Raw genomic sequence first — 13,931 nt, 5'->3', positions numbered from 1 at the left:
TTTAATTTGATTTCAGTTTCTCCTTCTGATAAAAGTTTTTTGGTTACTGTTAACTCGTGTCACGGACATTTTACCAACTAAGTCCATCTATTGGTCACCAGATGGCATGCACAACTGGAAAATACCTTTAGTTTTGATTCTCAAGGGATACTGTTTTAATAAAGAAAAAAAAAATTAATCGTTTATCTCCGAAGAACGGTGGACGACCACCCATAATTCAGTCAACGGCTTCGAAGGTTATGCTGCAGTTTTTTGTTTGTCTTTAATCGGTGTATAAGAATTTCATCGACAATATATTGACCGACCGGCTAATTTACCGAAGGGGTAAAAATGTGTGTTCTTGCGTAGATGATGACGACGTTTAGCCACGTCGTCAACTTTTCTCAAACCATCAACAGTACATCAACGGACTGATTGTTGACTGTGCAGACCTTCAGTCGACATGCAGAAATGCCCAGGAGCTACGTTGTTGTAATGGAATTATAATTCTTTAAATGATAAAGTTTTTATTGACTACTATTTTTTTTCATTTCAGTGCACTTGTTGTTACCACTGGCATTGCCACCTGGGTTGTTTCTTTGATCATCAGTAATGCTGCTAAAGTTATTGTTGATGAGAATGGTGAAACCTCATGGGTCCTCAGATTTATCTTCACCATTCTTGGTTATACAACAGTTTTTTTGCCTTGCTACGTTTTAATTCACCTGTCCCAAAGACATAACCTTCACACTCTTGGTATGTGTACAGCTGAATGAAAATTAGCAACAACTAAAATGTTACGCATGCATACAGGAGGTTGTCAATGGAGACTTCTACGCCTTATATTGACAGGAACCACTTCAGAAATTGTTCCAGAGACAGACATCTCCTCTGCAAGACCGTCAAATACAAATGTGCAAACATTATACCAGAAAGCACTTTCTCTATTCTATTGTTGTGCAGGTTTGCAAGTTTCTTATTTATTATGGGGAATTCTTCAAGAAAAAATCATGACAAGGTATAATGTTTAACTATATGTTTTATCAAGAAGGAAGTACTAATTCGTGAATTGTTGAATGACAGGGATTATACTGATGGTGATAAGGTGGAGAAGTTTACTGATTCTCAGTTCTTGGTGTTTGTTAATCGGATATTAGCCTTTGCTTTCTCTGGTATTTATCTTCTGATGACTCATCAGAGCGTCCATCGCACTCCCTTGTACAAGTACAGCTTTTGCTCAGTCTCCAACACGCTCAGTTCCTGGTGCCAGTATGAGGCCTTGAAGTTTGTCAGTTTCCCCACACAGGTATTGTGACACATTTAAATTTTACCCTGAATTTATGTTTATCTGTAATAGGATTCCTGATCAGGGTTCAATTTGACAACTTTTCAGGTTCTGGCCAAAAGCGCCAAGGTCATTCCAGTTATGTTAATGGGGAAATTGGTATCGCGAGCGCAGTACAAAAATTACGAGTACGCCACTGCTGTGTTAATTTCAGTAGGAATGACTGCCTTTTTATTAGGATCGGGTGGTGATAAAAAAGGTAGGCAAATATACAAAAGAAGAGAGCGGAAAATGAAAGTTTCCTATATCATTTCATTGACGAGACTATTCCTTTTCTTATCTGGTGTGCACGTCCTTGATTTGCGTGTGATAATGATACGTTGCATTCATATTTCCAGGAAATAGCGTAACAACTGTGAGCGGTGCTGTGCTCCTTTGCGGCTATTTGATATTCGACAGCTTTACTGCCAACTGGCAAAGTGCCTTGTTCAAAGGTATAATCCTGCATTGCTCATATCAGTTGGCTCTATCAGACGCTTGATGTTTTCTCCGATGTTTTCTGTTACGTGGATGATTCCATTATCACGTTCCCAACATCGACAGAACATAAACCGAGCTCAGTTCAAATGATGTGCGGAGTGAATCTGATGTCCTGCCTTTTCACTTCAGCTTCACTCATACAGCAAGGAGGATTCTTTTACTCATTATCCTTTGCCGCAAGGGTATAATAATATCTTACCATTTAAAAAATTATTTACGCCTTCACAGTTATAAATTTTTCGCATTTGAATTTTGCCATATGAAATAGCATCCCATTTTCATTATGGATTGTCTGCTAACTGCCATTAGCTCTGCGTCTGGACAACTTTTCATTTTTGCTACCATATCAAAATTCGGACCTGTTGTATTCACGATCATTATGACTGTTAGGCAGGTACTGTACTACCAGAATGATAACCATCACAGTTAATAACTAATGAACACTCACCAATACTGCGTTCTTTCGCCACAGGGATTGTCCATTTTACTTTCGTGTCTTCTCTACCAACATCACCTGTCATCCTTGGGCATTTTGGGTGTATTCATAGTTTTCCTGGCAATCTTCCTACGTATGTATTATGCACAGCAACATAGGAAGCGTAAGTTAGAAGCAAACGAAATATCTGGAAGCAAAGTTTGAGCAACTGTGACTTGAGAAAATATCTTAACTGGAAGTACTTAAATTATTGGAATCTCATGCTTTTGACATGAATGGCCGCAGCACATTTTAAAACACAATAACGGCTTGTTACTCTTTATAGTACGAATGATGTACGGTGCAATTTACTGACCAAAACAAAAAAAAGAAATCAAGAATGTTTGTATATTTGTTTTGTGACTTGTTATAACTTAGAGAGAAGGTTGCGTCAATACAGACATAATTTTTATGACGAAAAGTATGATTGTCAACGAGTGTATCCCAATTTGGATCCCGCATGCGATTATTTCCACTCGCAGTACGTAGCTTTGCCAGAGTAAGCTATTAACAAATGACAATCACGTTAGAATCCTTTCTTTTTTTTACTAACTTAGGTTTTAAACAAACCAGTATAACACTGCCAACAGCGACGGCGCGATCAACAAAATTGATGCAACAAGCGGAACGGTTTGATTAGTCAGATTGCCACGTTTCCCAATCTGGATGCGAAGAGATTCAACGACGAGTAGAAGAAGGAAGAGGACAAGCTCGGAGATGAGGGTTCCGGCTGCGTAGGGAAATACCAACCATTTGTATGTCTGAATGGAAAATTCTGCAACAGCAAACACAACCAAGTAAATACCAGAAAAATAGAGACAAATCTGTAATACTAATGTTGTAATCATTATTTCAGGGAAATGGGAGCGGGAAGATACGATTTGTTATTAAGTGCATGGCTTTCCGGTTTCCTAGGAAACAGATAGCTGTGGCTGTAGTGATGGATAATTGCCTTCGTGTAGAATGTCTGGATGAATTCTACTTGTTCAAATATTATTCAAAATTACATGAACTCACGTTTTGCACTCGAGTGTATTAAAAGCGTTTTATGGTAACGAGGTTTTAAGTCTATCAGAGAAGTGGTTGGTAATGTTGGGTTTTTGATTGACGAGTTTGAGGTGTCTTCCGTGTGGCATTGCCATGTCAGGAGAGGGTCGTCAAAAGACAATAGAAATTGTCATCGGTTCTGTAAATTATGATGGGTTGGAAGCTAATGTTTAGGATTAATAATGAAGGGCTGATTTCCTATAGAATTTTAATACGAGGTTTCGTATTTTCAATTTACGAATTTGATCATGCTCATGGCTCATGGGGAGGATGGAATAACACATGCAGTTTTAGCTGTAGATTCTGCGTCATCAGGAATTGCCCAAATTCTGCCTGTGAGTCTTATGATGTGGGTATCCAATTACTACGTAATTAAGTGTTCCAGGAATACGACAGACATTGATATTTACTATGTATTAATGATATTTAAAAAGAAATAAGAAATGTTCGGGTAAATCAAAAAGACATCTACCGGGCATTTTTAAGTTACTTTAACAAAGCGAATTGACGTCGTCTACTTCTGATTTTCATGAAGTGCCAAGTTGGCGTCCAGAAAAAGTATTCGTGATAAAGAGAGACAAAGTTAAAAATTCCTATTGCATCACTTCCGTTCATATGAGGCAATAATCATTTTCTGTAAAGTTTGATATCTAGTGTTCACATCAAGCAAAAACTCGAATCAAGCTTTGATTCATTGTATGTATCCGCCCTGGAGTGGTGCTAGTCAAAACAATCAATGCTGCTGATAATGGTTTAACTCAGAAGATTTTCAAGCCAGCCTGTTTTTTTTTATAATGGAAAACAAACAATTACTATCCATTTACTGTTTATTGGCCTTTTGTGTGTGTACAATATCTGCCTTTCCTGAGAAAGGTAAATGGACATTTGATATCAATCAAGAGAACCACTTTGTTGGTGTATCAAAGAGTATGTTTGCGGGCACTAACATCACTGTTAAAGGTAAGTTTTCTGTTTGAAGATTTTTATGTCATTTTAATTATTAATTAGGCAACATTTTGAAGTTCAAAATTGCAGATCAGAATCCACTAGTTTAAGCATATCATGGAAATTGAGGCACTCACCATGTTGGCAGGAATATCTTGGTTTAGAGAATATTGTAATTTGCTTAGGGTGGTTTTTTCATTTTTTTATCAGATTAAAAGAAAAGTTCAAAATTATTAGGAAACTAACACTGGTCAGTTACATCGGTACTACATGAATCCTCATGTTATCCCTGAATGGTTAAATTATAGTGCTGCTGACTATATTGCGTCAGAAGAATCTATAGCCACATGTGATGGATCTACTATAAGCATGGTAAATAGAATGAGAAACAAAAGTTTGTGATACCGTGATCCACTTCTATTGTTTAATGTGTTTTATTTGTTTCCAATCTTAGCCTCAAGTATTACAGTCCATTGATAAGAAGCATACAAAACATGTAGCTTCTGAAGAACAACCACAATATGTGGTTCCCAAAGAAGGAGTTTATCTCTTTGTCGTAACAATCAAACCAAAATCGCCGTTAGGAGGCAATCATTCGTACACTGCTCAAATTTTAATTGATATGAAGAGTGACTTTGGATACCTGTCGGTGATCGATTGGCCGTTACTACCGGTACACATTTTTATTGGGATGTTCTCATTCATTATTTATCCAAATTCTTTAACAAATTTTCGTTTAGTTTTACGGAACCATGTGTGGATTGTACACTATTATGGGGATTCTATGGCTGATTGTATCGTTATGTAGATTAAAGGATATTTTGAGGATTCAAATGTGGATTGGCGCCGTCCTTTTTCTTGGAATGCTGGAAATGGTAACCAATTTCAAACTTTTTTCCAACTATTTTGTTTTTGTCTCTGTTCATGGCCTTGATTTTTATTCACCAGGCTGTATATTTAGCCGAATACGAAAGCTTGAACAAGACAGGAGAACTGACTGTTGGCGCTCATTATTCTGCCGAACTCCTCTCTTGTTCTAAACGAAGTCTAGCAAGAATTCTTGTCTTGATTGCATCGATGGGCTTTGGAATTGTGAAGTAATTAGAAATGATTCGTTGTTGGTTTAGAGATATCTTAATTAAATTTTGCCAATCATAATTCAAGGCCGCGCCTAGGTGCGATGCTACAAAGGATCGTTGGTGTTGGTGTTGTGTACATGGTCCTGTCGGCAGTTGAAACATACCTGATATTGGTACAACCAAAGAACGATCGGTCTCGTAACATATACGCCGCCTCCTTCCTGCTCGCATTACTTGATGCTGCTATATGTTTCTGGATCTTTCTGTCGCTTGTGCAAACCACTCGCACCCTTAGGCTCCGAAGGTATAATGATGATGTGGTTTAAAGAAATCTATGATTACTCAACTAGGAAATACTTACCACGATACAGAAACACTGTGAAATTGTCGCTGTATAACCACTTTACCAATACTTTAATTTTCGCCGTGGTTTCTTCATTGATTTTTATGCTGTGGTCTATATATTATCATCGGATGGATACTTGCCTAAAAGTATAATCCAAACTTTCTCTCTGGTGAAACATGGACTGCCCACTTTTAAAAAATAGCAACTTTCTAATTTATAGGACTGGAAGGAGCTATGGTTGGATGAAGCTTTCTGGAAGCTGCTGTTTTCACTTCTCCTTTTAGTGATCATGATTCTATGGCGCCCAACGAATAATAACCAACGCTACGCTTTCACTCCATTGCTTGACTCGGGCGATGAAACTGAAGAGGATGATGTAATGGTTAACGAAAATCTTGGTAAGCGTCCCCCGTTTAGCTAGCATGAATATTGTTTATTTACATCCCTGTATGTTTTAGGGATGAAAATGCGTGTCAACCGAGCAAGTAGAGCCAATTCTCCATCGCCCAGGACAAGTCGCGATGGCCCATCTGGCTCCATTGTAAATTCTATAAATTAAACATCATGTAGTTTCCTTCTCTTTACTTTTTGGTTGTTTGCAGGAAGATGACTTAAAGTGGGTTGAGGAAAACATTCCCTCGTCTATGGTGGAATCGTATGTCATAATTTGCTTTCATGACTGCTACATTCCTACCGATAAAACTCTTTTGTATTTTTTCTTTCTAGTGGTCTTCCGCTTCTGGATTCCGAAGAGGTAATCGAAATATTACTTATAATAAACTTTCAAGATGACATGCTTTTCTGTTTCTAGGAAATAATGACTACCCGGTTTGAATTGTCAAAAATGCAGTAAAGTGTCTGGGACTCTGAGCACCTCACTATAGCAAGTTTTCAAAATATGGCGTAACTTTCAAACAATAATAAGGTTTCCCTGATAATTTTCGACATAGAATTGCAGTGTTTTGCTATTATTTAATGAACAAGAAGAAGGAATAGCGAAGTTGCTCCAGATAATGGCCAATGGCGTTTTCTTTCGCTCAGTTAAGACACTGAGATAACGTAACATTATATATTCTTTTCATACACTTATATATCTTACTACACATAACTTTGATTAGATAATTTGCAGGTAAGGGTGATGAAGTGAAATTGCTGTAGTTGACAATTACGGAATGATAAACGACGGGCGAAAGAGTGAAACCAAAGAAAATTTGGGTCATTGGTAAGCATCGTGAGGTATAAATGATTGATAAATTCCACCAGAAGAGTATGGCTCTGTTTTGTAGTAAGGAATTGTATAATAAGGTCCTGGAGCCATGTATGAAATTGTTGGAATGAAACGACGTGGTGGTCTTATATGAGCATGGGATTTAATCACTTTAATCAAAGCGTGTTCTACAAAAATTAGAACTATTCAGCGCAATTTCTGATGAAAAACCGTGAAATTTAAATACCTTCTCGTCTTTGGCGTACTCCTCCGTTGACCCCTATTCCTAACTGTAGTAAAATCAGACATACTACAGCAGTTAACTAAGTAAAATTTAATACGTAACGTCAGGATCCATTGGAATTTTTTTTTGCAAAGGAAAAGTTATCAAACTCACGAGTAAACGGAAATCCATGATGCGAGTCTACGACGCGAATTTGCTTAGCACACCGTTTTGAATCGTAGCTAAACACTAACTGGTTAGTCTGTCAGAGGCATCGAGCACGTTATCTAAAAGTGAAAGTAACATGTTACACGCAGTACAGTTACGCCGTATTATCCTAGTTTGAAGTACGTGCAGTAAATGTACATGTATGCCCGGCCGATGACCCTCTAAGCTTCAAATTACGCAATATCACGCTTTCATAACTTTTGTTCAAAGAAAGTGGTGAACGGTGGATGCAGGACACAATGGTCAACGACGTCATCATACCCGGAGCATCGAACAAACCCACATTTAATTGTAAAACCATGTGTATTAGACGTTCAATTCTATGGCATCGCGATTTCATTTTCTTGTAAAGAAAGAAAGAAGATAGAGGATTGTGAAATGGAAGTGAACAAATATTAATCTTTTCACTTTGGGTGTCCAACTTTGCCCACAGCTAGCTCACACAGTAGATTTTATTTATTGATGCCACAATTCATTGCCACAAGGAAAGCTCGAAACATTGTTTGTATGGGGAAGACATCTTCACTTTCAATATGATTATAACTATATGTATAAGGAAAACATGTCATCAGGCAAATAAACGATAATAAATCTTACACGAACATCGTGCGTTAAGTAGGCGTGTTCCTGTCCGGTAAAGAGTCTTTTTTTCTGAGCAAGCGATCTTGGTTTTTCACAAGGCCACAACAAAGTTTTGTTCGCTACCAACATTGTTAAACATAAAAACACCGACTGTAGAATGAAAATCAGAATGGTGGAATATATGGCAATCCGTTTTACCCAAAATAAAAATAAAAAATATTGGCCTTTTTTCTGTTTTACTGCTGTTGCCATCTACCGGTCACATTTCTAGTTAATTTAGTTAACGAAAAACCATCATACTCCATTTTGGAATAAACTAAAGGGAAGGAGCAAGAAATTTAAGTGTGTTTCCCCCAGTATTACGCTTTTTTTTTTTTTTTAAAGTTAAATCTTGATTTGGATAATTACTTTAAATTTGTTTTAAAACATTTTATTTGTGACGGATAAAGTTTCTCGTAATGACCTTTGCGTCCACAAGAGGCGCCTTAAACCGTGGCTCATCGGGCAGCTGTTTTTTCAGGCATATTACTAGATTGGCTTAACGCGTGAAGTCTGCCTTCCTCGCTCGATTTTCCTTCTTGACCTCGTGGCTTTGGCGATTTTTGGCGTTTAATTTACTCATTTTTCAACGCTTTTCAAGATACGCTAATAGATAATAATTAATAGCTGATACTAATGTTTGAATAATTTTGAGTTGGACAAATTTTGTTGTCTTCGAAAGATTAGGTGGTGGAAGTCGTACTTGCCATGAGGTAAGAAAAATAAAAATACTATTCGGGTTAGTACATTCTAGTCTGGCTAATCCATAGTTATTAAACAGTTCGGAAAAGGACATTTTTCCATGTAATGCTCACAAGGAGGAGGTGGGAGTCGAGCATGTAGGTGTCATAAGGTGAATATGAAACTTGTATCTAGTTTTCTTTTACTAAAGTTTAGTGTTCATTTCCAACCAAGAAGCGGGCCATGTAGCAAGGGATTTTCCACAAGGAGGGGTCATTGGTGGCAGCAAGTGTTACAAGGTAAACATCAATTGTATCTTCACAAAAAATATTTTATGTTCCAGTGTTCATTGTCTTACCCCTAGTGTCATGAAGTTGGCCACACCTCAAAAGGCTGTACGAATCTATTCATGAATTGACGGAAAACGGAAAGCCGCGTGAACAATACATTCCGGAAGCTGTGACATGCGATGAAAAGGAACTGTTTAAGTGGGATCGTCTGTGGGGAACGCTTTAACAATTTTGATAAAGTCATTCTCCATCGAATCCAGGTAAGGCATTTTTTCGAAACAGTATTTTATGATTTGAAAATATCTATTGGGTTTGCTTTTGGTTACAGGAAAAGATGTACCTCAATACATAACATCACTTGAAGAAGCCGGCCTGCGCCCACTACTACTTCAAAACATTAAGAATTCTGGCTACATCAAACCAACACCTGTACAGAAAGCTTCAGTTGCAGTTATTCTTGCCAAAAGAGATTTGATTGCTTGTGCTGTCACGGGCTCCGGCAAAACGGTAATCCAATTAATTAACGCTGTGTAATTTTGAAACCTTTATGCCCTCGTACTAACTTGATTCGAATGGGTCGGTATGAACTGGGTAAGTCGGTGATTGCGACTGCTAAAAGGTCCAATTGCATCTAAGATACTCAACAAACCCTTCGTGACATTCGTTGATTAAGTCATCTAAAATTTCACATTTCTTCATATAGGCGGCGTACTTGGTACCGGTTATGAACATATTGTTAGAACAAGGTGTTGCTGGCCCGTCCCCGCCATGGTTCAAAAGCCAGAAGTTGTAATTGTCGCTTGCACTCGCGAATTTTCGATTCGAATTCACCGCGGGTAGTGTAAATTCTCCTACAATGCGGTTTTAAAATCTGTCATTATATATGAAGGAACTGTAACGAGCCATCAGCGGTCAAATCTTCAAGCTGGGTGCAATACTCTTGTCGCGACCGCGGGGCGACTCGATTATTTTCTCGACCTTGGAGTATTTTACTTCTCCACGGCCAGGTTTTTAATTTTGGACGAAGCTGATCGAATGCTTTATGGGTTTCGGTCCCGATATTGAAAAAATTGTCAACCATCCAACGATGCCTCCGAAAGTATTTTCTCGATGGCTTTTGAATATGAGATTTGACTGATGTAATGCTATTTGTTTCTCTGTAGGGAATCCGTCGTGTTTGTATGTTTACGGTTTCACTGTCGCACAAGTCGGAAAAATCGCCATATCTGGAAATTTGGCAAAGTGTGACGGATTTTGGCAGAACTATGATTGAGAAAACAAGAGAGGATGTGGAGTCTAAATTTTGCGTCGAGAATGGCTATGCCCAAGACGCCAAAGTAATATCCCTGGATTATGAATAATTATTTGCAGATGTACTGATTAATGGATTTTCTTTTAATTTAATATCACGTCAGGTAACCTATGGTAACACAGATACCGTAATGGTGAAATTCGGTGTACCCGGTGTACCCACGGTGGCCGAAGCCATGGAATTAGGCCGAGAAGCTGCCGCATTTGTGTCGGCAAAATTTGTCAAACCCATTAATTTGGAATTGGGAAAAGTCTATTACACCTATTTATTGATCAACAAAAAGAGGTAATTGCGGTTCTGATTTATAAAGACTTGTTAGATGAGATACCAGTTGTACTGACTGTTTCTGTCTTCACAGGTATGCAGGATTGTATTGGACCAAACCTGAAAAGTTTGACAAAATGGATTGTAAAGATATAGAAACCGTTCGTCGTGATAATTGCCAACTCGTTGCCAATCTTATCAATAGCTGTCTGCAGAAAATTTTGGTGGAGCGGTAAACAAAAAGTCATCAATTTTAGTATTCGAAGTTTGAGGGTTTGATATTTTCTCTTAGAGACCCGGATGGAGCCTTAGAATACGCCAAACAAACAATTTCCGACTTGCTGTGCAACAAAGTCGATATCTCACTTCTGGTGATTACCAAGGTAGAGCGTAAATATGTTTTGGAATACTGTGATTTTATCCGTTTGTCTTTTATAAGAAAAGGAGCTGACTAAAACAGATAAAGACTACGCCAGTAAACAAGCACATGTGGAACTAGCTCACAAGATGCGTAAGCGAGATGCTGGTACAACGCCAAAATTAGGGGATCGAGTTCCGTATATCATTATCGCAGCTGCTAAAAACGAACCTCAAGGTTCGTCTTTGGATTTCAAAGTTTTCATGAACTATTAAGTTTTCATACGTCTTCTGTAGGCGGAAGACCCGATTTTTGTCCTGGAACACAGCGTACCTATTGATGCCCAATACTATTTGGTAAATCAGCTTTCAAAACCCTTTGTTTGGATTTTTGAACCCATACTTGGATCTAAAGCGGAATGATTGTTGCTACGTAAACACGGACTCATCGCATTTATTTGCTTGACATAATTGAACCGTTTGTATTCCGAATTGTAGATGGTTACCATACCCGGACGCCTTCAGTTACTTCAAAAATTGGTGGATTGGCTAGCTTTACCACATGCAAATCCACGTTTGTTGGATGCAAAACCGTCCTTCCAGACGATAGTGCTGTATGCAAGTAAGTCTAATTTCTGCCTAACTCGGCGATGTTTGTTAAAATTACTGTTCCAATTAAACAGATTTCTTCCAGCCATCTTGTACGAACGATGTGGTCTGGCGAATACCTTGCCAAGGTGACCATGCATTACCTTCGAGTGTATTTAAGGTATACCATTTACTTGCTTTGTAAAAGCTAGGTTTTTAACTTGTGCATCATAACGATTTTTAATTGGGTAAGTTGCAAGTCGGTAGCTTTGTTCCGCAGTTTCCCATACCAGCATCCTGCTTCGCGAGAACTACTCTACGTTGTTCTGGGGGGCTTAGACGAACATCTGAATCCGATATTGAAGAAGTCTTGCATCGATGGACACTGACAAAATATAGGTGAAATAGCTAATTTTTTTTATTAGCAAGGTTCATTTGTGTTCCAACTCATTTTATTTTTCAGGAAGCTGCACATGAATGTTGTGTATTTTATCATAAGTAGAATACAGAAAGATTCTGTAGTAGTAGATCTCTTTAGTTGGGTATGGAAATTGGCTTTGGTGTGTCTGGGGTCCGATGGGGTCTCAGTTGCATTTGATCCTACTTGTTATTTATCACTGCCAATGCCAGTCGAAAAGGAAGTACTAGTTGACCTGTATTTGGCTTACATGGATCTTTTAGCAGAAAGTTTTCTGCTTTCAAAGGATTCGAAGAGTTTGCAAAATATTATGTCTCTAGGATTCCACAGTTTTACGTAATTCAATTGACAAGAAATTTATACTGATTCTTGTTTTATTTTTCTAAAGGCAGACTCGTATTTATAAAGAATTGGGATAGAAAATTGATGGAGGCTCAGTACCAAAAAAATTATGGTAAGGAAAAACTTCGTTCTCTGGTAGTTTTTTAGTTAAAATCCTTTTTGTGCAATTCATTTTTGAAATTGTTTATTTCATTTTCGAATGGTTTCGTTCACATTTGTTGTTCATGTGAGATGTTATATTTACCAGTTACTGCATTATATTTATCACTATTGCAAGATGTTTGTTTAGGAATTACTACTGTTTTGTTTATCTGGAATGTTGTGTGGGAGTCCATCAGGAATTGCTGGTCTGCAGTAAATTTGTCAGGTATATGTTAACTCTCATCAGCAAAATGTTCTGCACTAATTGTGTTTGGTTTTCTTGGTATAGGCTAGGTCATGAACATCAATGAATCAGAAAATGTTTTGCATGGGTGGTGAATGTTCTGACAGTTTTAACAGTTGTGATGTGGTGTATTTCACTTCCACGTATCATGGTATTCTTATCTATCAGTTGAATTGTATGGTTAATTTTCTGTTCGTGTAACCTCATTTCCTCTTGACTCATCTAGTAGAAGTTGGTGACCTGATACAATGAACATGGAAAAATCACCTTCGCCCACGTTGACGATGATACCTGTACCGAAGTGCTGGAAACTAAAATTAAATTTTCTTTACAATTTGGTTTCAGGCTATCTTTATAATTTTTTAATAGTTTTGCATATGTTGATGAGTCCGCAAGCTCTTAGCTGATTTCCTCCTTTAGATACCGCCTGTCGACGATTTGACAGCCTCACACAATTAAAGAACGTATGCCAAGAAGTAATTGATTCAATCTAATGTGTGCAATGTATACTAATTACACCATTCAAAACAATATTCCAGGCCAAAGTGAGCTCTTCCGAGCAGAAAAATGACGGCGTATCCATTTAATTGAAAATAGGCAAAGATAACGCGCAATTCGCGTCCTTGTCTCAATGGAGAAATTTTGCCGTGGAGCTTATAACCGAAATACCATTGCAGCTGTTCAAAATAAGAAAAGTGTATTATCATACAGATGTTGACTAGCTAATAATCCAGAGATACTTCAACTTGCGAAATTTCTAGATGTGTGTGAAGCGCAATCAGCATCCTTGTTGAACTGTGAGCTCAAATCATGTATTTTCCTAGAAATATCTAGGTTTTTGGATAAATAAATAAAAGACAGTGAAAAAATCGGGCTCAAAAAACATGTTAAATCGCTATATTTTTAAAATGCCGTTCGTGGTTTTGGTCGCTGTATTTGTTAAAATAAAATTGAAATGGTAGTAGCCATTAGGGGGTGGGTGGGGGGGTTTGGGATTCACGCTCTAAAAGTATGTTTAAAGAGCTCACATCAGTGCAGTTCCCGTCTCAAAAAAGCAAGATTTTCAATTTTGATGAATTTTTCAGTTGTTAATTGGAAAACAAGATGACGCTGCTGTGCCACTATTTACTTGCTGACTATATGGGAGCGGTGGAAGCTGTGTTCGAAAGTTTCTGTTAAATATGTCATATTCCAATGGAAAACTCAAGAAAATCTAATGGTGCTTCTGTTCGTTTTCATCCCTGAGTGTGTTTTGGAAGTGAAGCCACACAGAATGCATGGTGCTTATGGTACATATCTTGTAATCACCTATGCCAGCT

The 13,931-nt window shown here is 37.9% G+C and overlaps 3 protein-coding genes and 1 long non-coding RNA gene across 4 annotated transcripts; all 4 read left to right on the top strand.

Annotated features, from left to right (window-relative positions):
• The first annotated feature begins 210 nt into the window (after positions 1-210).
• LOC130688284 (adenosine 3'-phospho 5'-phosphosulfate transporter 1-like) lies at positions 211-2,700 on the top strand. The gene is made up of 9 exons (XM_057511259.2): positions 211-471; positions 536-735; positions 793-997; positions 1,063-1,285; positions 1,373-1,523; positions 1,663-1,758; positions 1,868-1,986; positions 2,073-2,198; positions 2,277-2,700. The coding sequence occupies exons 1-9, from the start codon at positions 443-445 to the stop codon at positions 2,442-2,444; spliced, it is 1,317 nt and encodes a 438-aa protein (XP_057367242.1). The 5' UTR covers positions 211-442; the 3' UTR covers positions 2,445-2,700.
• A 1,181-nt stretch (positions 2,701-3,881) lies between these two features.
• Positions 3,882-7,015, top strand: LOC130688280 (transmembrane protein 87A-like). Its single transcript, XM_057511252.2, has 13 exons — positions 3,882-4,286; positions 4,349-4,443; positions 4,509-4,643; positions 4,726-4,944; positions 5,012-5,146; positions 5,220-5,368; positions 5,436-5,654; positions 5,722-5,842; positions 5,917-6,094; positions 6,155-6,237; positions 6,299-6,351; positions 6,423-6,450; positions 6,508-7,015. Exons 1-13 carry the CDS (start codon positions 4,121-4,123, stop codon positions 6,547-6,549), a joined length of 1,623 nt encoding a protein of 540 aa, XP_057367235.1. The 5' UTR covers positions 3,882-4,120; the 3' UTR covers positions 6,550-7,015.
• Positions 7,016-8,887: 1,872 nt separating this feature from the next.
• LOC130688206 (DNA polymerase delta catalytic subunit-like) lies at positions 8,888-11,501 on the top strand. The gene is made up of 11 exons (XM_057511172.2): positions 8,888-8,955; positions 9,021-9,206; positions 9,275-9,453; positions 9,650-10,045; positions 10,110-10,283; positions 10,362-10,543; positions 10,617-10,754; positions 10,815-10,905; positions 10,967-11,117; positions 11,177-11,236; positions 11,378-11,501. Exons 4-10 carry the CDS (start codon positions 9,989-9,991, stop codon positions 11,218-11,220), a joined length of 837 nt encoding a protein of 278 aa, XP_057367155.1. The 5' UTR covers positions 8,888-8,955; positions 9,021-9,206; positions 9,275-9,453; positions 9,650-9,988; the 3' UTR covers positions 11,221-11,236; positions 11,378-11,501.
• Positions 11,502-11,739: 238 nt separating this feature from the next.
• On the top strand, positions 11,740-13,470 carry LOC132088311 (uncharacterized). Its single transcript, XR_009421791.1, has 6 exons — positions 11,740-11,866; positions 12,274-12,339; positions 12,505-12,594; positions 12,658-12,763; positions 12,839-13,076; positions 13,152-13,470. It is a non-coding gene; the product is annotated as an uncharacterized LOC132088311 (long non-coding RNA).
• The last annotated feature ends 461 nt before the right edge of the window (positions 13,471-13,931 follow it).

This window comes from Daphnia carinata, chromosome 9 (assembly GCF_022539665.2).
Source record: "Daphnia carinata strain CSIRO-1 chromosome 9, CSIRO_AGI_Dcar_HiC_V3, whole genome shotgun sequence".
Lineage (NCBI taxonomy): Eukaryota > Metazoa > Arthropoda > Branchiopoda > Diplostraca > Daphniidae > Daphnia > Daphnia carinata.
This window is presented reverse-complemented; position numbering and strand designations above follow the sequence as displayed.